This window comes from Neopelma chrysocephalum, unplaced genomic scaffold (assembly GCF_003984885.1).
Source record: "Neopelma chrysocephalum unplaced genomic scaffold, ASM398488v2 Primary Assembly neopelma1_26, whole genome shotgun sequence".
Lineage (NCBI taxonomy): Eukaryota > Metazoa > Chordata > Aves > Passeriformes > Pipridae > Neopelma > Neopelma chrysocephalum.
Genome location: NW_020897695.1, coordinates 14,631,373 through 14,656,652, shown reverse-complemented (window position 1 = coordinate 14,656,652; position 25,280 = coordinate 14,631,373). Strand labels below are relative to the sequence as shown.

Sequence of the window (25,280 nt, the reverse complement as noted above, 5' to 3'; positions counted from 1 at the left end):
AAATTACCTTTTTAAATATATGTTTAAAAACCGCAAAACAAAATAGGGGGACAGAACGTTTTCTTCTGTTTGATGTTTTGGCTTGGAATCTCTGTGCTCACACCACATCTGGGGGTTTAGCTTGTCAGTGGAAGGATTTTCCAGACTGAGCATAAGGTTATCAGCTAAATAATTCATTCCATGGGCTGCAGTGTTATGAATAGCACAACTCCTGTGAGTTAGTTGAAGGCTGTCAGGAACATGTAAAATCAGCTCTACTGAGAGAGCTGAGGGATGGATGAGAGAATCTTAAAAAATGATGGTGTCTGGACTGTAACAAGTGAAAACAGCTTGGCCAAAGCAGTGTATCTAGTGTGGAATTAAGTCCTGCACCTGAAAAGTAAGATTTTATCCTTTTTATGCACTTCAGATGAACAGCACCAGAAAAAAGTGCTGTCATCAGTGAACTGCTTTGCTCTAGAGGTTAGGTTTTCAGCAAATTCAGGCAGCAGAACTAATTAAGAATTAACTCCGCCAGCCAGTGTCCCACATTGCATCAGGCACCTGCCGTGCAGCTAAATCAGAGTGCTTCAGCAGAGAAAATAAAGTAGCTGTGCAAACAATATGAATTTTTGCAGAAAAGATTTTATTTTTTCCCTGTGTGCACCCTGCCTTGCTGCCTCAGTAAGTGTGTCGTGTGCCTTGGCTTCTGGTTTATATGTAGTCACAGCTTTTTAGATACTGATCCTTGACTTTTCAGTTGCACATCTATGGATCTTCTCTCCGTCATTATGTTGTGGCCTTTGTTAGGTAACATTTTTGGCTAAAGAGCATTAAAAAAAAATAAATCACAAAATGCTTTCCTTCATTTACTTAATAAAACCTTTCATTTTTATAATTAATCTCTTGACAGAGTAACACACAACTAGGATGCACGTGATCTCTCTCACCCTTATGAAATAGTGTCTCATTTATCATCAAACCTATTGTGCATCTGAAAGTATTAGGTGGAACAAAACATTTGCAGAGAAAGTGAGTCCCTACAGATATTAACAGCCATTCCTGTTGTTCTTGAGCCACAAACTGCTTACCAGAGTATTTATTTGCTGCAGCCACGTCAGGTGGATTAGCTTTAAACTCCTGGACTGCCAATAATTTTTAACAAAATAGATGTCACACCTTCAGGCTTCATTGACAGATGTTTTACAGATACATCAGCTGGGAAGTTGCAACCTTCACTTTTTTGCTTGAGACTTCAAAAAATGTTCTAAAAAATAGCCATTTCTTTCCAAATTGCATGGCATTTTTTCATAATGTCTCAGCTGACCTTGCCCTGACGATAATCCTCTTTTTCTGTAGTTCTAGACCATCCTCTGTGTTCTGAAGAAAATGGTATCACTGACAACTAGAAATAAATAGGCACCAAAAAATCTTTCCCTGTACCACTCCCCTTCCTTCCTCCCAGTGCCAGACACCACTTAGGACATGTCAAAAATCTGACTTCTGTTGACACAGGAGCATTTGTATTAATATACACTGAAACCAGGGATGTGTCTGGACAGCAACGGGCACTGCACTGCCCCCTGCCTCCAAGGCCAGTGTTTTAGGTTCCTGAGCTGCCATAAACTTCTTGTGTGAAAGTTGCTTAAGGTTAAAGGCACAAAAATTTTAGGATGTTTTATTCATGTCTCAGCTGTCAGGGCAATCTCATGAAATGCCAGTTTCACTGCCTTTCCCTTTCCTTTCATGTCTTCATCACCTTCTTGCTTCTGGGGATTTACTGTAAAGCAAGTCACAGAGCTGATCTGGTTTGAATATCTTCCTTTGGCAGGGAGGAGGGGAGTAGAATGTCAACAGCTCTGAAATATTCGTTGCTCTGTAACTTGTCTTTTCTTGCCAAACAAGTATATATGGCATGCAAAAAGGAGTAGCTGGTCTGTAATAGAAAGCATGCAAATCTGTGTATTTGAGTGGGAAAGAGATGTTTCACACACCTATGGAATGACTGGTAACTGGACAGGCTATGGGTCTTTTTCCTAAAAAATTTAAATGCTGGCTAGAATTTCTTGATTGCTAGCTACTTGAGAAAGCTCATAAAAGAATTCCTCTAATAGTAACAACCATCCTCAAAGTTTTCTAGTGCCATTTCTTTCCACTCTTAAATTGCTTTTTGCCTGTTCAGTGTATGTTTATTTTTTTTGCTGCTAGTGCTGGGCTGAAGATCTACCCAAATTTTTATTTACATATTCCCAAGAATATTTTTTTGGTTTATATAAAACTAGGCTTCTTTAAGAGACAGGACAACATACAGAGAAATGATCCTATCTAGGAAGGAAGAGCTATTGGACAACTTGAGAGTAATTTTTCCCTACTGCTATCACATCCTTTCTTTAAGGAGAATTTTCATGATTTTGTTTATTATATCTGTGCAATGTGGCACGAAAATAGAAGGTTTAGCAAACTGACATGTTAAGAGCAAAGTGTTATAATCATCCCTTCTCTCTAGGAAGCAATACCAGTCCATGTTGAATCCATATCAAAAAGTCAGGTGACTTCAAGTACCACATGCTTTTGATTCCATCAAAGATAAACTTGTTTCTATTAAAAGGTGCAGAACTTAATGTCCATGATAAAACAGTAAGAAATTTCAAGGCATTTAACTTTTGTAGCCAGTCTCGTCATCTGCCGGAAAAGGTCAGCACCTCCTTCCACTCCCCACCCTGCTCTCACCCAGGGTGCTAATGAGCAGGAAGCTAACAGAGACTCATGGCTTATCACTTGTTGGAAAAGCAGATGGACTGAGAGATATTTCCAAGGGACATGCAAACGTAATTCCTCTCTTAGAGTCCAAACAGCCTGTCATCAAATTATGTGGGGAAAAAGGAGTCCAGCAAGTCTTCTTTGCTGCTAAAAAGAAGAGATGGACACCAAGAAATCCTAGTAACCTTGCTACTGAAAGACAAAAAAAAAAGGGGAAAGAAAGAAAAGGGCTCAGAGAACAAGCTACTGCCACTGGGAGCCTTTTGAGGAAGTTAAGAAACCTCAATCCCCTTCCACATCAGATTTTGGCTGCTCCTTTGCATTGGTAACTCCTCATGGCTAGATAATTTTTGTTTAACGTCAACTAATGGCAGTGCCCTAGAGGGAGGCAGTAAACTTCACTGATCACTGGGCACAGTCTGGGTTATTGGTTGACCTCAGTTTAAAATAGATTCTGCAGCAAATTGCCTTTGTGATTTGGGGCAAATCAGTCTCAAATATTTGCAGCTTAGGTTTCCCATAACAAAACAGGAAGAATTGTATTTTTCCTATTTTAAAAGTGGTTGGCAACTTCAAATGCTTGGAGGTTTCTTTCCAATCCTGGTGAAGGAATACTTGTCTAAAACTGTGAAGCCTGAGAGCACTTCAATTTAATTTTACTATAATTAGTGTTAAATGTAGTTTCCTGTTCTTCTATTAAAATTATCTTTTGTAATAATAGATAGATATTCATACTGGATTTATGGAGATACCTTTCAAGCCTGAAGCTGTGGAGATAAGTGGACACACTTAGAGATTCATTTCTTTTTTCAGAGAAAATGTTTCTGGCTGTTAATACCACATAGAGAACACCCAGGGCAAGTACAGCGACCCGTGTATTATGTGATAAAAACTGAAGCAGCTATACAGCAGGTATAGAAATGAAATTGTAATGAATGAGTAGAAATTAAGGCATTATGCTGATTGCACACTTGACAGCTTTCACCACATGCTTGCTGATTGCGGTTCAGGCTTACCTGATAATGATCAGAGGAATGAAATACACCAGGAAAGCCACCACTGTCATGTAGGGTATCCAGTAGGAGTCATCAGGCCAGAGAGCCCAGCACTGCACTTCTCCATTGGAGAGCTGCCGTTTCCCAAAAATAATCAGAGTTGGTATGGAAAACAGGAAAGAGAGGCTCCAGGCCACTCCAATAAGCACTTTCGCCTGTCTTTCTGTGCAACAGAGTCAAACAGATAGTGTTAATGGGGTTGTTGGTGAAAGTGAACCCTTGCAGCAGTACTGACAGAGAGGCAGGGAGGAGGAGGAAATCAAGTGAAGAAAGGGAATTTTAGCTTCAGTTGGCTGATGCTGAAAAGACTACGAAGGAAGAAAGGGATTTCATCTCTTTCTCATGACAAATAATCATGTCATTATGGGCTTGTATTTTACAAGTTTTATTTAAGGATGCTTAGGGTCTGTTGAATCTGAAACACTATGAAAAAGGCACTGGTCAGGGTCAGCAACTCAGAAAAATGAAATGTAAGTGGTTCCTCTATGCTACCAAGAGAACCTTGTGAATGGATGTAAAGGACTGCAGGCCTGCCCTACTGCCTGCCTATTGATGCACTTTGAAGTGAGAAAGATTGCAAAACCTTTCATATCAGGAAAAAGAAAATGCCTCAGTTCAGGATCAGAACAGAACTGCACACCCAGCTACCTTTACCTCCAGCTGCAACTTTACAGTCCCACAGAAATGTGGTCCTGAGGAGCATGGGCATCTCCTGCGCTTCTCTATATTGTGGTGGGGGCCAAACCCAGCTCCTGTTGAAGAGCATATGCCCAAGCCATGACAAGAGTGGACTGCTAACCATGAGACATAGCACATAATGGTGCTGAAGTGTTCAACCCTGTTTTATCTGCTACAAGAGACATTGACTAGGAGATCCTTGACCTCATGGTGAAGAACAGGAGCTGAAGGACCCCAGAACACCCAACAGATTTGGGCTACTGCTTCCTCTTGAATTCTGGCCTCCTCCACTGTCAAGTGGGGAAAACAAGTGTGCAACCAAATGATGCCTGGTGGCACACATGGGATTTCGCAAATATCAATGTATCGGAGCAAAAAGTCCCAAGGCTTTCATTTTCACAAATCTACATCTTCTGGCTAAAATCCAGGTAGCTCTAGCCAAAAAGTGTGGGGAAAAAGGGCTGATCTGTGGAATACTAGTGATTTTCAGTGACAGTTAGTCCTCCTCAGTCAGATTGCGAGAGGAACAGATGGGGCAGCTTTTTTGATCTGGGAAGCTTTAGTGTTCAAATACTTTATTGTCCTAAAAAATACTTGAGGTGAAACAGAAAATCACTTTAAATTATGCATATCAAAAAGAATGTCTTTCCTCCTTGAAGCTCAAAGAGCAATACAAAAGCATGTGGGCGAAACATTCAAAAAGTAATTTTATGCTTTATAAAACATCAGTTGCAAATACTCAGTTATCCTGCTCGTTTTTAAATGCTACCCACGTTCAGCAAAATACAGTCTTGCTAATCTAGGGCTTAAGGGAACTCTGATGACATCTGCCTAAGTGAGAGGGTTAGATTAAGTCTATAAATATTGCACAGGAGAAGGAGAACTGTAAAGTTTCCGAAAGCATAACAGAATAAACTCAGCAAAAGGAATATTAAGAATAAATTTTGCAAAATATTTCCTGACAGAAAGGATACTTCAAATGTGAGCTAACAACTTAAACTACATTCATACAAGTCTCAGTGGGGGCCACCTGTGTATTTCTAAGGGAAAAAGATCATACCTGGATAATATGCCTTATTTTATTTGCACTGTATAACAATGACTGTAATTTGGACTGAAGTGGGCAATTTGGGTTGGACAAGAGTGGTTTATATCTTTGTATTTTATAAAACATTGCTAGCAATGTTCATTTATTCTTGTTTTAAAATGTCCCTTGTGTTTGGTAAAATATGGCCTTGCTAGTCTAAAGGGCTTTACAGAGCAGTGATTGCATTCAGGGAAGCAGACTTTTGTTTTATCAGACTAATGTTGATTTGCTGCCTCACAAGCAGGTTTTGGGGTTTTTTTTATGTTGGGGTTTCTTTTAGTAGTTGCTTTAATATGCTCTAAATGCCAGCAAATCATATAACTAGAACTATGTCAGTTATAAGTGGAATAAAAAAAATCAGATTTTGAAATACAATACTATATTCAGCCAGTCTCAGTATTTTCCTTTAAAAAACAACATTGCTCTTTAACTGGAGAGTTTTTCATACTGGATGGTCAAGAGTAACTCCCAGGGTCGGGGCAGGAATCTCAGTTGTGAGCACTGACTCACGTAAAGGATGTTTTCATGTGACTGTCCCCTTTACTCCGCTCCCACTATCCGTGCGCTGTGACAATGGTTTTGCGCACATCTCTGCTCCCAGCAACGTGTGGCCGGGAGGCACCTCTTGAAAGGAACTTTCCTTCCTGCCACCAAGAACGTCAATGCTATGCAATCCTTTGATAAAGTGAGTGCCACTTTAAAAGCAAAAGGTTCTAAATCCAAAGAGAGCAGGCTGTTCCAGAATCTCATTGATCTGACGGACTTTAGCATTGTTTTCAGCCTAAAGCCATGCCAGGAACAGTTTACACCTATTTGGGTATCTTTTAATTAAGCAGTTCTTCTGCCACCTCTTGTTTAGTTTGTATTCTGTTTGCATATACCTTTTCAACATGATGAAATGTCTTCTTCTATAACTTCTCAGTTTCTTTTCCTTTCAGTCTTTATTTTACAATTTTTTATTAATGCTCCTTTTTGCTTACAGAATGAGGTGCCTCACGGTAAAAGTGTTTGGAGTAAAAGGCATACTTCTTTTACATCCTTCACTTTCTGTGGTCATTTATGTATTTGCAAACTATAAAATATTCAACTGTCAAAGTCTGTCTTCTCAAAAACCATGCAAATTTTTTTTAAAAAAATTATTTGGTTGACATTTTCAAAGCTAAACACTTGATTTTTTTCTAAAATCACACTCCAAGGCCACATGGAAACATAATTTTTAAAATCAGTAAGGAGAAACAACTCTTTTGTTTATTGATTGAATGATTGTGAGGGGATGAGTGTTTCATTTTGGAAAGAAATTTGCCACAGGTTGACTCAGAACTGTTCATGAAGTTTCTCTGTGTCATCACCAATGACAAAGTTTTGTAAATCACTTTGTTTTCTATCTGCAGAATAACTAAGAGGGCATTTCAAAAGCCTCCCACATGGCACCTCAGTAAGAAGTAGCTGGGTTGCAAAAAGTGATTATTTTATGTATATTCCAAAAAGTTGCTATCATAAATATATCTCTCTAGATTCTTCTTTTGGATTTACAGATGCCTTCTTTTTCCCTTTGAACATGGTCTTTGCTTGTCCATCAGTGAGTAGCCAACCCTTGCCAGAGTCAGGTGAGTTTTGTCAGTGCTGTTTCCTCTACCCAGAGCTCCACCCAGCTGATGACTCTGGTACCCTTGACTGAGGGCAATGCCTGTTCTTCTCCAGTTTTACAAATAAAAGAAAAAACGTAATGGTATAGGTATAGCAAATATGACTTTTATGAAAATTTGAGGTGAGATTTGAGGTGATTTTGGTGTGGGTTCTTTTTCAATTTCAAAGTGTTTTTCAAAGATTAACCATCAAATTCTTTACTGTGCCCAGGCAGCAATTTAACAAGCGCTACTTTTCCTATACCATGAAGGAGAAACACCAGCAGGTCTGTATCATCTTGCCCCACTCAGCTGGTGGGTTTATGAGCACCTGCCTTCCTGATGCAACATCAGCAGGAGCTGTAGGGCATGCCACACGTACCAAAGCCAGTTGAGAAAACCTTGACATCAATCTCCCCGGTCTAAAAAAGTTCATCTGCATGCTGGAGAATATCAAGCTAAATTTCAGACAAGTATTTGAAGTTTTCAGATCTTAACATCTGCTAAAGCTGCACCACTGCCTTGGCTATGATTGATTCATAGGTTTTTAAGGCCAGAAAGGATCATTAATCTGATCTCCTGAATAGAGCCGTCTGGCAACAGCCATCATTACTCCAAAACAAGAATGATATTTGCATTTGATTAAAGCACATTTTCCAGACCTCGTGGTCCTTGTAACTGTTCTTCTTCCTCCCCATCTGCTAATTCTGTTTATTCACTCTGCAACATACTTAATACCCCACTTAGTCTCTGTAGGAAAGAAATAGTTTTCTTTAAACTGTACTTCTAAGAGGACAGGAGATATTTGAGTGCTGTAAAAAAACCCACAAATCAAACCAAAACAAATAGAAGAAATTATAAGAAACAGTAGGTGTCCAAACTTATATGCTATATCTTTTGAAGTTCTTATTAAACTGTTATATGAATTCTTACTACCATCCTCTCCAGACAAGTTATTTTTTAATGTGTATAAATAGAAAATACAGCTGTTGCAGCTTCTATAGTCAGTATAGTTGTACAAGAGATAACTTTTGCGTATAATTACCTTCTAAAAATGCTGGAAGATAATGAAAACCACTATATATTTTAAAATGTCATTTCATTCTTTGCTAACACAATACTTTTGAACACTGCTAAGGGCTAAGTGGAGTTTAATAAATCTTGAAATCAGAGTTTCTTTGTTATTTGAAAAACTGTAATGGAGTTCAAATGTAGCTACACCAGGAATAAATAATTCATGTCAACAACATTAAGAATTTTGAAAACTAAAAAACTATCCAGTAATATCCATAGCAATAACAAAGCACAGAAATTCTCCTACCTCCTTGCAAGAACTTCATTGGGTAAACTATGGCATGATACCGGTCTATGCTTAGTGACACAAGGACGTAAGTCGAGGCATAGAGAAGGACCACCTGGGGCAGAAGGTGTAACAAGACAGCAGTTGAGAGAAATTTGTTGCAGAAAATTATGTCAGCAAAAACTCTGAACTAGGAATATTTGAAAACTTTTATAGAAAGAAAAAAAAAGAGAAAAAGCAAAAAACCCCCACCTTTTGTATTCACCCAGATATTTTTCCTTTATCTCATCCACAAAATTAAAAATATTTTATATGCTTTGATTAAAGTGTTTCAGCTTTAAATAAAAATTTTCATCATTCAGCACTTTTGAACAATTTTATACAGCATTTTTGTTGGGATTTCCTGCTGTGGTGACACAAAGCACAGCAACTTGGGCATACAGGGGAGCACGAGGTTTCTATACCTGGAAGTAGCGAACGATTCTGCAAACGATATCAGGAGCCATAAAATCTCCAGTGTAGCGCCAAATTATGTCAGTCATTATGTTTATGAGTCCCGTGAATGAATCTGCAAAGAAAATTAACTGAAGAAGCATTAAAAGAAGCAAATAATGACTGCAGGTGAGCCACAGAGGTGTGTATGACCCTTGGGATGTACCAGCTCCCCCACTCCTGAGCGTAGCCAAGCCACAACTAGTCAGCTGAGAATGCTAGAGGAGCTGCAAAAGCTTCCAAAGGTTTGTGTATTTATTTTCTTGCTTTCTTAATTTACCACCAATCCATTCAGGCAGACAGCAAGATTCCTCTAAGCATGGGAGCCCATAGCTGGCTTCTCATGCGCACAGCTTTCCTCTGCCCTCTGGGTTGCAGTTCAGTCTGGCTGTCACTGCAAATAGGTCAGATGAGCTGGGCCCCTAAAGTCCCTTCTCCTCTCCATTGCTTACAAAGAGATGTGAGGTGACCAACACTCCAGCCCTAGGCTGGATGCAGGTCCTGGTCTACACTCACATCTATACCAAAATGACTAAAATTAACTAAGATCGATTCCTCCTCAAATAACAAGTTACCTTTTTTTGTGAGTAGAGGTGCATAAAAATTTCTCTATGGATGTTAATCCCACATATACCTAAACATTTTGGGCTTGTCTGTGAGAGAAATGGAAGGGACAGCCTGATGGGCCTGATCCTGCAGTATGCCAGGTTCACAAAGGGTCACCAGGTTTTCCATGAGGTGTGGATAAAAAATATAGCACTAGAGAAGCTGTAGGTTAGTGTCTAAATGTGTCAACTTGATCCCAGCTGTGCCAAATATTGAACTGCTTAATGTCCTTTTTTTCTGTTATTTCAATAAAAAAGTATCTCTTACAAAAGCACCTGGAGTGATAACCAAATGTTGCTAAAATCAGAGGAAATTTTGTCAGGACTTAATTTGCAAACCTAATTAATTAATGACCAACCCTGTCTTGTCTGCTTAAAGTTAACCTACTTATGCCTGTACTTTTACTTTTGCCAAATTAAATACACCTCAGGCTATTTTTTTTTTTTTTAGAAAATCTAAGGAGATATTCCAGCCTTTGTTGTGCTTATTGAACAAGTGAGTGCTCACAGAGATGCAGGTTTTACAAACAAATTGCAAGAACTGGTGCTCCTGTTGTACATATAGGCAATATTTTAAGTTTTGCCTCTAAAACCAAGTTCTCTCTGTAGGACCAAATTTTCTAAGTCCACGGAAGAAAATGTGCATCAATCCAGTATCCTGCCACTTCAAGTAACATAGCATATTGCTCTTCTTGCACAGATTACCATAAAGGGAAAGAGCAGGTTAGGAAAACATTTTGTGAAATTTATCATGACAAAACCAAGCAATATGAAGAAATAGCTTCAATTTAAAAAAATTTAGGGTGGTGAGGTAAAGTGTTTCATTTTGATATCACCATTTTACATTTGAAAACCATCTCCAAAGTTTAGTGTGATTAGGGTATTCTAACCCCCAAGTCAGAAGATTTTGATTTTAAATTTATGGTTTTGGAAACAAGATATTTCAATAATTAAAAAAATAAATTTTGAGAAGTAAACAGTTTGAGCCAGTACTTCCAAGCAAACAGGCATGGGTTTTTCAAAACAGGTTTCTACTAAGCCCTTTGAAATGACAGAAATTCCAGATACTTCTAGCTGGAAACTGAGATCTCAGCTTAATGCTTCAGAAAAAGCAAGCTGTTTCGCTTCACTGGAAAACCAGGATAATTTTTTCTGTATTAGTAATTCTTTATCTCCTCATTTTTTCTTTCATTTATCTTGTCTTTTCTTCATGGGTGAGTTCAAAATTAAATTAGTGTAACTGTACCTCCCTCCTTATGACTTTATTGTTCAATTAATAGTTGTTTGCTCTTTATTCTCACAGTGTTTCCCAACCCTGTCTTCTCTCTCTTCTCTCTTCCCCTGCCTCCATAGAGAGGCTGGATCAGAGATGACCTCCAGAAGGAAGTTTGTGGTTTGAAGCCTTATGTTAAGTGTTGCTCATTGATTAGAGTGATGGGGCAAGGAATGATTGTTCCTTTGATGAGTATAGTGGCTTTAAGACTTTACTGAAAAGACTGTAGGTTATTAAGGTGGTCTTTGAAAAAAAACACAGAGCGTAAGTTTTTCAAAAAGTGAAATGTATCCTCCAGCAGTGGTTCCAACCCATCCCTTCCCCTTTCCTTACTCCTGAATTATTGATTCATATTTTCTCTCTCTCCAATAGTGAAATATTCATTGGCTCAAAGCAATACACATCAATAGAATTTCACCTCAGGGTATCCTCTGACTTTTCATGGTCTGAGCATCTGCCAAGCAGGTGCTAAATGGGGACTCAGCTTTCCTCCGGAGGGGGAGAGCGGGAGGACTGCCCTCCTTCCTGCCAATCTGAGAGCTCTGGAGAGGAAAGGGAGGGAGAAGGGAAAGTACCTCAGCTATCTGCTCATTTCCCTCTTCTTGTTACCATTTTCCTATATCTTTCCAATGCATCAGGATAGTGCTTTGGAGGTACATCCTGCAGCTGTGGTGGGAGATGGGACAGCGTCCTAGTGCTTTCCTTCATGCAAGCAATTTGGGCAGTTCCAGAAGCTTATGGCCACATCAGCTTTTTAGTTTGTATCAGTACTGTGGTTTTTAACCTGTGAGTGACCCCACTTCTATCTCGTATTGACCTTTTTAGCCACCAACATGCTTGCAACAAACGTGGGTAGAGCCCTTCCCAAATCTTCGTTCGCGAAGCCTAGCCATGATGATGGCCTCCACTTCACTGGCTTATATGATGGAGATCCACAGGGTAATGAACCTTCGCTTCAGCTGTTGCTCAACCCAAAGATATTCTCCAGAATCCCACACCATGTATCTGCTAGCCAGTGCTCAGGCTGAGGGACCATAGAGGGGTATACTCAGCTGAAGCAGACCACTCTCCACAAATGCACAGAGTGAATATCAGCTCCATCCTTTTCATGCTACAGGTCTCTTCCTGCTGCATAGCATTACCTACAAATATATCTATAGCCTTAAGTACTTCAGAAGGTTTAAAGACAACTCTAAATTGTCTTTCCCTTGAGATCCATTGAGTGAGGTTTTTCAGGTGACTGCAGAGGTTTTTAAACTAGTTTTAAACTTCACAGCCTCAGCTCCTCTCCCCCAGCAGTACCTTTTAAGAGTTCTTTGTGCTGAGGTTCAGAATTGCTGCAAAGGGCTCAGCATGTTCCTCTGAGCATGTGCCCTGAGCGCAAAACACACGTGCATGCCAAAGCCAATGTAGACAGCTGTGAGTGTGTGCCAAGTTTAGCCAGATTTCTCAATGCCCTTTAATTAAAGAAATATTCTTCCACTCAGCGTCCTCATGCCTTCTCAGGTTTTAGAAATCCCTCTTGTCTTTTTAATCCTAAAAGTACCAGACCAACTTTTCTCACTTCTCCAGTCTTCTGCTGCCTGCTCCAGAGGGTGTTTCTTATCCTATCTCTGCAAAGCCAAAGCACTAGACTCTCTCACTATGACACAACTGCACACCTTTAGAGGATTTGTCCTGCAGACACATATTACTTTATATAGGGCCACCAAGTAAATAATGTGCCTTGTGCAGGTGATCAGACAGTATACAGGAACATTATATCTAATTTGAATTGCTGTAATAAAGGTTAGTGTGTGTAAGTCACCTGGTTTCAGCAATGAATTCTCAGCAGATCAATGCATGTCACTGGATGACATCATTGACATCCTAAGTGGTGAATGTCAGGTACAGAAAACTAAGAGAGCTGGTACATTGCTCTAAACCTCGATGTCCTCATACTGTAGGTATCCTCACCACTCCTTACTAAGCTGGTGGTTTGCATATTAGATATTTGCGTTCTTTCACTGATGACTGTTTGTGGGCCAAACGACACGAAGATCATTTCTGAAAACTGTGCTAATCAACCTTCACTCATAACTGTGTGCAAGCTTGTCATTGCAACTGCTTCTTAATACTCTTCTGGGTGTTTTTACTAAGAAGTGGCGTGTGTAGCATGATTCTGTGTAATCATTGCTAGGCAACAGTGTGGTTATAGGCTCATTTATTTACTCAGGAAAATTGGTAGAAAATCAGTTAATGAAATACATTCTCTTTTGATACAAAATAAAGATAAGAGCAAGTGCTAATTCGTGACTTTTAAGCCAAATGTAAATTCACAGAAGGATACAGATGAAATGATACCTTGTTGAAGAAAAGACATGGCACTAGTGTGATAGAGATGGTAATAGTTTGCTCTTGATGGGAAGTGGAGTTTATATAAACTAATGTAAAAGAAAAATTCCATGAGATTTCAATAGTAAGGAAAAATAGAGGAAGGCAGGGAGGACAAATGGCTTTGCTTGGGCAGAGGGAGGGAGAAACAGCCTATTGGGATTTGCACAACTGGACAAGTTTGCAACTCTTCTTCCTCCTCCCTGCCACCACCATGGCCACAGCCACTCCTCAAAAGCAGAACTGGTTTCTGCCTTTACAAACCTGTCAGGATTTCAAAATGCAACATTTTAAAACAGCATTTATCATAAAGGCCAAGAAAATGTTCCCAGAGGAGACTGAAAGACACTGAATATAGTGCTACAGCATCTATTGTTGGGAAATATGTCAGGTACTGAAACAACCTGTGAAAATCCTCAGCTCTAAAGACAACATAACCCAAGTTTCCATCATGGTCAGCAAAATCTCTTTGGATTTTTTACGGGGAAGACTGAGCGTATGCATTGCCTCTATGTATATGAGCCCAGGAACTGCTTGGTTCAGGAGGTGATTGCAGTAGCTCGGGTGGTGGGTGCTGCCTCGTAGGACTGAGGAGCTCAAAAATATAAAAAAGAAAACACTGCCCTTGCAGGGACAAATCTGAATGCAGGCTTGCTGTTGCTATGAGTGAAACAAATTTTTATGTCAAAAATCCCTCCACAGAGATAGAAATCCGTTATAGAAAACAAATGGAGGTAATTAGCAATCTGGCATGGGAATACAGACAGGTTAAAACTGTCTCAGTTAATATGTTCATAGAAATTCATTGCCAAAGGGATGTGCCTTGTGCAAACTTCAGGATATTTCTTTCATTACAACTAAGGAGGTTAAGACAAAAATCTGCACTAGCAACTCTGCAAGAAAATATCTCTATCATTTGATTATTGGTACTGACACTATGCTTCCCTGAAGACACTTACCTTAAAGATGCTGAAAATCTTTTCTGTCAGAAGTGGAGAGCAGATTGCTGGTAAACTGTGGTGGGTTAAAAAGCTCCATGTCATCTCAGCTGCAGTTTCATCATTTCCCACTGATTAAAACAGTTCTATTTAGTTGGATGTGGCAATCCATGACTTCTTGGTGAGTCTATGCCTCTTACTGAAATTTCCTCTCTCTTTTCATGTCACTTACAGAGGTATATTTTGTTCTGCTTTGTTGGTGGCACCAAGCTGCACAAGGCACCTCAACAGGGTATGCAAGACAAGGGGTGCAAGCTCCTCGTCAGGGCTGAACATTTCACACAGCTCATTCTTTCTGGACCTCCCAATATGCGTTCCTGTCACCTACCACTCCCCAAAGAGCACACCCTCTGGAAGGATCAGAAGCAGCAGTTTACTAACCCCTGCCTGCAATGGAGTGATAGACACTTAAAAACAAAAGAGGCATCACTGCTCTATGGCAAAAATAATGTCCTGTCTATGATTTTGGAACTGATGAGGCAGCCATTGCTGATCTGCCCTTGCTGCTCTGTATCACGCTTGATGTGCTGTCAGGTAATAACAGTCAATGCTGTGAACTTGCCTCTCAAGTTAATAAAACACATAGCTGATTTTTTTACAGACCTAAGGGTGCAAGCAACTTAAATTAAGAATTCTTAGGGGTCCTGAAGATTGGCTTGAGGATAGGCACAGGGCAGAGAGAGCAGGAAAAGCTGTCCTGCCTCCTGCAGACACCCTTGAGGCTTGTTCTGTTACTCCCACTCTTCCCGTAGCCTGTGCTTTCCACTGAAAATGTCACATGTGGCTTTGCTTGTATTCACTGCACTAGAAATAATTTTAGCTAGAAAATATGCCAAGCCCTCTGCTCTCATTCAGCAGCTGATGGTGAAATAGGTTGTGTACCTGCTCTGGCAACTGTAGGACAAGATACTTTCAAGACACTTAGAGGATACCTTTTCAAATTATTATATTTTAGCTCTTTAAACGCTGAGCCCCAAGAGCCTAGTGTGTTGCCTCTCCATGCAGTCATGGTGCAGTGAGGGGCTGCATGTGGAGTGGGTGTGGGTGTAAGTCACCCTCATGCTTTCACCCTTTGATAACCTATTTGTCCTCTTCTCAATCCTTCCAAATGCATATACCTGAGTTGTGTGGTGGTTTGCAGCCCCTTGCTCCAGCATTGCAGAGCATCTAGGCACCGTGTTGGAGATGGGGCCAATGAGAGGGATGGTTGGCACCCCCAGGGGCTGCCAAGAACCTGCCAACCCTGAATTTAACTATTTTGGAAGTGTTGATGTGAAGCAGATGTGGTTGTTCATACACGGTGCAAGGATCCCCGCTCTCTACCAGTGAATCTCTGGCAAAGGGATGGAAAATGTGAGCCGAAATTTGGTATGCAGTAAACTTTTGTTGGAAATCAGCAAGGACACCCACAAGCACTTTGTTCCATTGCAGTGCTTGCATCGGAGCAGGTTGGTGAGGCAGCTTCAGGCAGCCAGGCCTGAAGCACAACACAAAATGTAATGGAGGACACAAAACCCACTTGATAATTGTCAAGAGGACACCAGTTCAGTTCACCTGTTAAAGCTATGTGGATTTTCTTAGTGGCAGAAGTGGTGCTTTTTTTCTCTTTCTGGCTCATAGGAAGCAATAGGAAGGAAATTTTGTTGAACTGTGTAAGCATCTTATTTATTATTTGCATTTCTTATATTTCTGATCTGGGAACCCCCTCCTCAAGAGATGAAGCAGGCTCTGTTAGGCTACGTGTTGTAAAGGATAGATGCAGTGAGGCTTCAGTCTCACTCCATATCATCCAGGTTGAAAGATGAAGGGCTGAGAAAAGCATGTACTGCACAATGTCAACTTCTTAAGAAACAGCACTTGCAAGAGAGCTGGAGAGCAGGTCTCTAGGAATAAAAATTCAACATGCCCTGCCCTTGTGAAAGACACTAATGTTCTGTTTAATTTGCCTTTATTAACATATCTCTTCTTAACATTACTTCCTATTGCATCATTGCAATTGTGGGGATACAGATGGAGGAGCTGGACTGAACAAGCAGTGCTGCCAGGAGGGAGCACAGCACCCACCAAAACAGGGCAGGATGACTGGAACAGCAGCAACACGTTAAATGCAGTGCAGGGTGGGCAAGGAGGAAAGCTTGGTCACCACATCAGCAGTCACCTTACCATTCAGAAAAACTGGTTCCTTCCACAAAGGTGAAGAAATGGTTGGAGAATTGTTTTCTTGTAAAACCAGGATGTATTATGAACCAGTCAGGACAGTAAAGGCAAGTGATTTCCACTCAAATGCCCCCTTCTTCAGACCTCTGCAGATACTGCAGTTTGTGTTTGGCAGTTCCCATTAAGGGGAATGTGTGGGGGCAGATGAAGTTGATGATAATTCTGAATATTAGGACAAAGTTTCTGCTTCCAATCTTGTGTTACTCGCATGTAGATGAGACCATTGTCTACTAGATCAAACATTATTTTGTTGTATGCAATTGCTCAGTGGGACATTCTGTGTAAAGAAAATTTTTTTTTAACAGACTGTATAATATCAGCTGAATACATTTTCACACTGCGGTTTGAAGAGTAAACAAAGAGTTTCAGCAGCTGTTTATGCAACAGGTAACAATACCTGCAAAAACCATAGTGAAGGTTCCTGTTTTATAGTGTCCCATGGCTGTAGGTTTTAAAATAGGAATCAAGCTTCTCATATGAAGATGTGACTTATGCATGCCTGAATATGGAAGACAAATTTAAGGAAGAACAAGTGTTTAATTGCTATTATTTACCTGTTAGGAAAGTATATTTCACATGAAACTCACTTATTTAACTCCTCTCCTTCAGGCAAAGTAGAACATGTAGAAACAACCAAAGCAGTGGTGGGAAAAACCCTTCATAGGGGAGTCTCAGTGTAAATGCTGAAGATACATTCCTATGGATAAGTTTGTCTTATTAAACACAGGAAAACAAGGATATGCCTCCTCAAAAGACATAGGAATCACTGTGTTTGTATTTCATGGCTTCTTTATTTATTTCAAGTGGTGCCTGGCATTTTCCAGAAGAAAAAATACTTCTAAGATACCAAGTACCAACAAGTCCATTTTAAGTCTTTCCTTCCCCAACATCTTGTACATAGATTCTTTTGCTGTTTCTTCTAAATCCTCCTTACTGATCCTTTTGGCAACTCTTTACCTCAAGTATTTTAAGGGCTTGCCATTCATATCTTGGTCACAACAGCAACTGCATGATTATTCTCATCTAAAAAATGTGGACTGTTGTAAGAATATTTTCTGTTGCTGTAGTTCAGGCACTCTGGTGATTATAGTCACTGAATAACCACACTTCTTATAGTGCTGCCTTAATTGGCTCAGATATTGTTGATGTAGATACCTTAATTGAAGTAGGAATGGTAAGGATAAAGCCTTCTTTCCTTCCTCACACCAAACTGTAAGACTCCCACAATGCTCAAGCAGTGATATTGCATGCTGCAGCTCAATTTTTGTCAAACCTTAGGCTTGCCATTGCAGAATAGTAGAGCAATGTTCACTCCCATTTTTGTACCTGCTTTGTCTCCCCTGGTCTTTGCTGATAGCATGAACAAAAGCATACTGGTAAGATTCATTGGCAAATTCCCTTGAAAAATCACCATGTGGAAAAGGTAGAACATGCAAAGGTATACTGAGCTGCTTTCCATTAAATATCCTGCAATGCCAGAACAGGCTGAAAATTCATTACATGTGGTCTGGATCTCAGTCCTCTAATTGAGCTGAATTTGGCTAAAATGGACTTCTAAGTGTTTGGTCTTATTAGAACAACTAAGTCTGTAGCGCCGTATGTGTATCTTTGACCTGAATTCCATAAATCCTGTTAAACATTTGTAAACATTTGGTAACTAGCTAGGCAATGGAGTTAAAGGAAGTGATTCTCCAGAGAAAACCTGTAAAAGACATAAATGTGAGTTGGAAAGATTGGCAGGGGACAAAGTACCACATGAAAATGTTGGATGTATTGTCCTACAGCCCTTTGCATAGATGGATAAAAGGGAAATGTGTGTTATTGTTGGTGACACAAAGACAATATAACTCAGAATGATAAATAAATATCACTTGCTTTAATATGCAAGAAGGGAATAGAAAAAAACCCCTATCTTCTTAATATAACTTTTTGTTTCACTGCTTTTTAGTGCATGCAAAGGCTATTTCCAGCATACTTTCCATTTGATTGCAATTAGAAATACTGCAGAACAGATGATGGACTAAAAGATGTTAATGATATATTGGTACATCTAATGTCAAAATTTTAAAGTCTTGGCTTTTAATGAGAGCTAATGAGATGCTAAGTGATGATTCCAAGTGTAGTCATTATGGCCATGCTGTTGGCAGCACCATGCTCATGCAGTCCTGTTTCTCAGTGTTTGCTGCCAGCATATGAAGAAGCCAGATAGAAAACTCCACATTTGACAATAGAAGTCAAACTCCCATGGGGAGTAACTGTAAAATAAATGTCCCCTGTGTCAGATGAAAATCCTGCCTGTATATCCATCAGGGAATCACACAAGTATCTATACAATTTGGAAGCAACATATTTTTCGAGCAATTCAGAAAGAAATCCACTTCCCCCCTTAATGCTGAAATGTTGGGCCCAAAGGATTATATAATTTGTCTGCCAAGCACCTTTTATTAAAAACAAAAATAAAAACAAACATAGCACAACTGTCATTAGAATTTGAATGTTTGAAACAGGCTGAAGTTAGGAAAACCGTAATCAGTCCTTCAGGACCACAGAACAATTCTGTAGCTGTCAAAACAAGAATTAAGGCTTCCTATAAAACTGGCATTAATTGGCACAGCAAGAGCAGACTGCTGCTGATGTAGAAAATGTCTGATTCAGTCTGTTGACTGCCAAATGTATCTATATAGCATACTCAAGGCTACCACCAGGCCACAGGAAAGGTTATTGAAATACCAGCCATCCTAATGTCTACTTTTTCTCTGAAACCCTATAGAAAACCCCTAGTTCACCTCTTGCCCTTCATGTTTCCTTGTGCCTCATTATATGCGATAGGTGTGATAAGAATAAAAACGCAACTGTTCTTCTTGCACTCTACCTTGTCCAAAAAACCTGTTGCTTTGAAGTAAGTAATTTATGAAAAGATGCATTGAATAGGACCAATGTTTTGCCAGCCAGACTTAGAGGTGCTGCTGCTCTGTTTTCCCAAAGTATGTTACTAATGTGAATAAAGGCTGTGCCTACACCACCCAAGCACCATGTCTGTGGGCTGTGGCATTGCATGGACCTGGTGCATCAGATGTTCATCAGTGTGGCCAAGTCAGACCTCTCTGAGAGCACTGGATGTACACACTCCTTCCCTGGGGTCCCAAAGAGTTCAACCTGAGATTGATACGGTGGTACAAAAAGCCTCTCAAAGACCTACATAGAGCTTTGCTAAAAGGGAGTCAACATCTCCCACCAGTGTCAAAAGTCTTTGGATTTTGTGTGATTGTTATTTCGAGGGCTAAGCCAGCCAGCAGCTGTGTCAAGGCTGGAATCCCAGATCAAAACCAAAACCACAGCATTCTAAAATCATAAAGGAAATTAGTTTTTTCAAAATGTCTGGCTTCTTTTCCTGACCAAAAATTTATGAGTATCTTTGAGATGAATAACCAGATATTTAGATTTTCCCTGCAGGTAATTCACTGAGATTGATGAGTGTAAAGAGTATAAACAATAACTCCAATTTGAAAGCTAAAATCAATTTACTTGTGTCTTTTCCACATCCTCTCAGTCAGCATTCTAGCAAAGTACTTCTGAAATTGGAATATCTTCCAAAATAATGAATGAATATTAAATTTTGTATTTATTTACAATTCACACTGAAAATGTAACTAGGTGGGAAAAGCTTCATGAAGATGAAAGTGTCTTTATCTACTTCTGAAGGAATGAATGGTCAAAAAGGGATGTGACTACTTTTAGAAACCTCTTAGTATCATAGAATAATTTAGGTTGTAAACTACCTTTAAAATCATAGGGGAATAAATAATGTAATCCATAGGCTGTATAAATTCATCAATCTGATGAATTTGTAATCCCTATCTTTTCAGGAACATTTTCTGCAAAGCACAAAAAATGCATTGTTGAAACATTGTTTGCTGAAAACAGTGCTAACCTAGCAAAGCACTCATTTGGAAATGTATTTGATATATTAATGAGCAGGTACTTAAGGATTTGGAAATGAAATTGAAAATGTATAATGCTATCTTGCAAGAGTGGGTAGTCCATTCATTTGTGACATTTCAGGATGATCAAATTAATCTTGAGCAGGAGCAAAATATTTTGTTTGTGATATTATCTGCACACAAAGAGGTCCAATAAAAGAACTCAAAACCATTTCCTTTTACAGATCCTTTCAAATTTACATAGACATTATGAACATGTAAGTGAAGCACAGAGTTATTTAAAAGCATACCTCGAAGGGGCATGGTTTTGGAAGCACTGCTTTGTTTTTCTGATGGATCTTATTGAATTGATTTTTTTCAGTCTATTTGTATTAGCTGGGTAGAGCATTCACAGAAGTGCAATTGTGTATTGTAATTTCACTTTGATCACAGTAATTTTCTTTCTTGTGTCTCCCAAGCAGTCTTCTAGAAAATGCAGCAGTGGATATTGAACTGCTTGCAATCCACTCAGGCAGCTCATAAAAACATTATTAAAAGGCAAATGCCCTTTGTGCTCATTACTTCTAAACCACACAAGCTGAAGAGCCTTAATACTTCTGATGCATTTTAATATATTGAGATGTGCTCTGCTGGAGTTAGTGTCATGGCTTTCCAGCTGAAAACTTGTGCTCTCCTGTCAGTCATTGGTTTGATTTGCCTCTGACTCTCCTTCTAGTTCAAGAGGTCAGTTGTCAAAGTGTGGGTTGCTGGAAATTTCAATGACTGGCAGGTAGCACATGTATTCTTTCTGGAGTCATCTCTCATCTCCGACAATAGGAAACTTTTCAGAGCATGCTAAAGCATCTTCTTGATACTACTGAGTGTCCTCCTCCCAAACCATGGAGGTTCTGGAGATGCCCAGTCCTGCAAAGGTGCTCTAGCTCACCTGCTACTGTGAATCTGTCCCCAGAGTGAGAGTTCTGGGAGACCTGTGAAGGCCACAGAGGGAAAGAGCACTTCCTATGCCCACGTGCTGTGTGCGCTTTACCGGGTAGAATAATAATGAAACCATTTTAAAAATATCCTTGATGTTCACTGAGGAAGTGTCATAGTGCTTTAGTTTCTGATTGCATTAAACAACAATCATCTTCCCACCTCCTAAGATTATCCCTTGCTCAGCAACATCCATGAATGTGATCTTCAGACATGTGAGTTTTCTCCTTTACCTAAAGAATTGAAAGCACATCTGAGGATCAGACACAAAATCAGACACTGTGCAGGTGATCTACAGCTTTCCCCAGAAAGTGGGGTAAAACAATACTTGCTGTAGAGTTCAACAGCTGAATAAGTATTGCCTTGTAGTGTACTGGGGACTTTTTTCATCACAGCAGCTGTCCTGGGTTAGGGTATTCTTTTCCTCATTGTAGATTTTGTTTTCTGTAAATTTTTCAGTAATTATCTTCATCTTTTTTTTGTGTCTTGTCTATTTCTGCTGTAAACTAAGCATTAGCTTTATATTGTCTACAGGGCCCAGGTTTTATAGCCTAAGAAGTCTTCCTGCAAATTGCGGTTATAAAGGATGTTGGAATATCTAAGACATTCACACAGACAACAGGCACCACTCTAGTCAATATCAAATTGTCAACATATAATTTATTTTTTCAGTTGGTCTCAAAATCTTTATTCCAAATAACAATTTCTCTATTGGCATGTGATTTCCCCTAAAAGGGAAATTAGTTTTCCTTTTGGTGTATTAGTGGAATATACTTCCCCTTTCATAATAAGTAAACTGTACTGCCTTCATTTTCTCCTCTTCACTGCTCCCCTCACCATCCTCCACTTCCGGCTCTAAATGTAGATATTTGATAATTTGATAACTGTGATCTAAATAGAGTGTGTGTGTTCCTCCCAGAAAGAGCACCTAGAAGTTATTTTCAGTGGTGGAGTTTATGCTTCCACCATAACCAAAAGAAATTAGTAGCCAATGAGCTGAAATTCAGTTTTAAGTACACTAGTTGTTCCATGCTACATGCCTTTGGAGATGGTATGCACTTACAGTAAGGTAGCTTTGGAGTGCAATACATGCTGACAGAAAATCCATACTTGAGGCAATATACACTCACTTTTCCCTGCCCCAGACACAATGCAAAACACTTTCATGCTGAGTTCCATCAACCACCTATTTTCTCCAAGGTGTCAGAACATTGAACACCTTTGTCTCATCCACTCTACAACCAGGTTCCAGTTAGCTCAGGTGCTACATGCCCACACTACTCAAAAATTTCTTGTTTAACAAGTGTTTGCTGTAGAAGAGGCAGGAAGTAGTTTTGAGAAATACCTGAGGAATGTAAGAGGTGCCCTATTTTGAACAAACTGGGTTGATTTACTTACTGCATGGAAGGCAAACTGGGAATCTGGGAGGTACTCGGTGAATAACATATTGTGGTGTTCCACTGAACTGTCCAAGCAGTAAAACCTAGTATCCCTGTGCAGGGAGACTTGCAGACAGTCTTCACTTACAGCCAGGTTGCAGAGGTATAGGATACGTTATTGATTTGTTTATTTAAGAAGCTTCAGTGTTTGAGAGAGATAATATTTTACAGCATAATGAGAGGACACTCCAGAGAAACTAGGTTGATGTGCAACTCATGTGGTTGACACATATTAATATTAGATTAGACACCTCTGCAAAGCAAAGATTTCAGGTGGGTAATTTTATTGCTGTGCTACCTTCTGTGCATTAAAATTTCATGAGAGTTTCTGTCTTAGAGCAATGAGATTTGCCACTAATAACTCTTTGACACAAAGAAACTTACTTGATGTTTGAGTACTGCAACACTATAAAAACTCATCAGAGAAGATGATCAGAGGTTGGAAGTGCATGCACTGAATGAGTGGATTGGTGCTGTAGTACAGTTTTCATGGGTCCCATGCAACCAGTACTGTGAGGAATACTTCAAATGGACTGTGCCATCTAACAAGTTCAGTATTTAAAATGTGTCAGGCTTGCTGTGTGCCTGCATGGGCTTCTGTCAGGGATAATCAGGAATCCAAATTTAAATTGATTCTGTGAATGAAAGATGGAAGATGTGTCACGGTATCCTCCTTTTAGAGAGGCGAACAAAACACTGAAAGGCCCTTACATTTCCAGGGTTATGTACAAAGCTGTCCTCAGAAGTGGTGACACTGGATTCCACGCTAAGGATGACAGAAAAAGCCACTTTTGCTGTTCAGCCCTTTTAGAGGGGATCTGCTACCAACTTCCATGAATGAACATCTGTGACCTCGTGGTTCTTGAGAAAAGACTTTAAATAACAATGTCCCCTTGATTTCTAAAAATATTGCATGTTTCATAAAAGAAAGAATACTGAGCAACAAATGATGTTTCTTGTATTTCAGTTGACTTATCAGATATCACTGGGGAGAGAGTTTCCTAATGAGCAGTGAAATTACCATATTTAATACCTTAAATTGTTTCTCTGGACTTCATAGTAATATAGCAGTAACTCCAGCAAACCCACAACACAGTAGAAACCCAGTGTATATACAATCCCTATCTCTGTAGCATGGGAAAGCGATTTTCCAAGAGGGCTGTCCATCCCTTCCACATGTGGCATCAGCTCCCGTTTTATCCCTGCCTTTGGGAACTGAAAATGAAAAAGGATAGAAATCAGTTCTTCTGTTCAAAACTAGAAAATATCCGTCAGTAGAACAACACCATCTTAAAATGTAAAGGGGTTTTTTGTTTTTTTTTCAGGAAATAGTTAAGCTTCTCTTTTTTGTCATGTATCTCCAGGTTCTCGCAACTTCAAAGGAAACTGTTTCCTTGTGCTGAAATCACCCTATTCACCTCCTCTAGTCTGCAGGCTTCTGGATATTAGGATAATGTTTTTTCTATTGTTATTTTACAATGAAAGTACAAATGTCTTGCAAGAAAAAATTCTTGCTGTTCATTATCAGTAACCTCTAAGAAACTGGCATGATCAACTGCATCTGCTTTTCAATGTTGTTAATGCTACTCCTTAAGAAGTAGCAAAAGGCTGACTTGTAAATGAAATGTTTGGAGATTTGTCCAGATGTAATATCCATCCTATTTTGACCAATCATGTTCTTGTTAAGTAGGTCTTCGCTCTTCTCTCATTCTTGCTACTGTCTGCTAATGTAATAGGAGTGATTTAACTGCAAGTTTCTTTTGGATTTTAAGGATTGGGCTATGGAGTGTATGTTTGTGTACATGTATTAAATTTGTGCAGAAACAGGATGAACTGCTAAAACACATCAGATCCTTCAGGTTGCTCTTTTCACCAACACAGTAGGGCACAACACTTACTGAACTCAATGATCTTGGAGGTCTTTTCTAACCTAATTGATTCTATGATCCTAAAGGTTTTCCTTTAAGGTTGAGCAGGCAGCTGTATGTAGTGTTAATGCACAGGTTTGGAGTAAATTTGTCACTTAAGCTACACTTCTATTCCAGATCCCATTTAGATCTCTGCAACTACATGAAAGGAGCTTGTAAAAAGGTGGGTGTCAGTCTGTTCTCCCAAGTATCAAGAAATATAACACGTGGAAATGGACTCAAGTTGTGTCAAGGGAAGTTTACTTTGGATATTAGGAAAGACTTCTTCACAGAAAGGGTGATCAAGCATTGGAACAGGCTGGCCAGGAAAGGGGTTGAGTCAGCATGACTGGAAGTATTTAAAAGATGTGTAGATGTGGTACTTCGGGACATGATTTAATGATGGAGTTGGCAGTGTTAGGTTGGACTCAATGACCTTTTCCAGCCTAAACAATTCTATGATTTTATAAATAAATCGTGTTTTGGGCAGTGCCTAGAAAAACTTGGACAAATTCCAGATGGCAGTTTAGAAAAGAGCTGAGCACAATAGAAATATTCCTGTACTTTCCATCAGGTAAC

The 25,280-nt window shown here is 39.5% G+C and overlaps 1 protein-coding gene across 2 annotated transcripts in view; it reads right to left on the bottom strand.

Annotated features, from left to right (window-relative positions):
• The window catches only part of NPSR1 (neuropeptide S receptor 1), a 59,941-nt gene that overhangs the window by 10,641 nt on the left and 24,020 nt on the right, over positions 1 to 25,280 (bottom strand). For both annotated transcript variants that reach the window (XM_027675661.1, XM_027675662.1), the window contains exons 3-5: positions 8,949 to 9,052; positions 8,506 to 8,599; positions 3,756 to 3,957 (exon numbers count right to left, since the gene is read on the bottom strand). In XM_027675661.1, the coding sequence (XP_027531462.1) occupies positions 3,756 to 3,957; positions 8,506 to 8,599; positions 8,949 to 9,052 (400 nt within the window). The remainder of the gene's footprint in view (positions 1 to 3,755; positions 3,958 to 8,505; positions 8,600 to 8,948; positions 9,053 to 25,280) is intronic.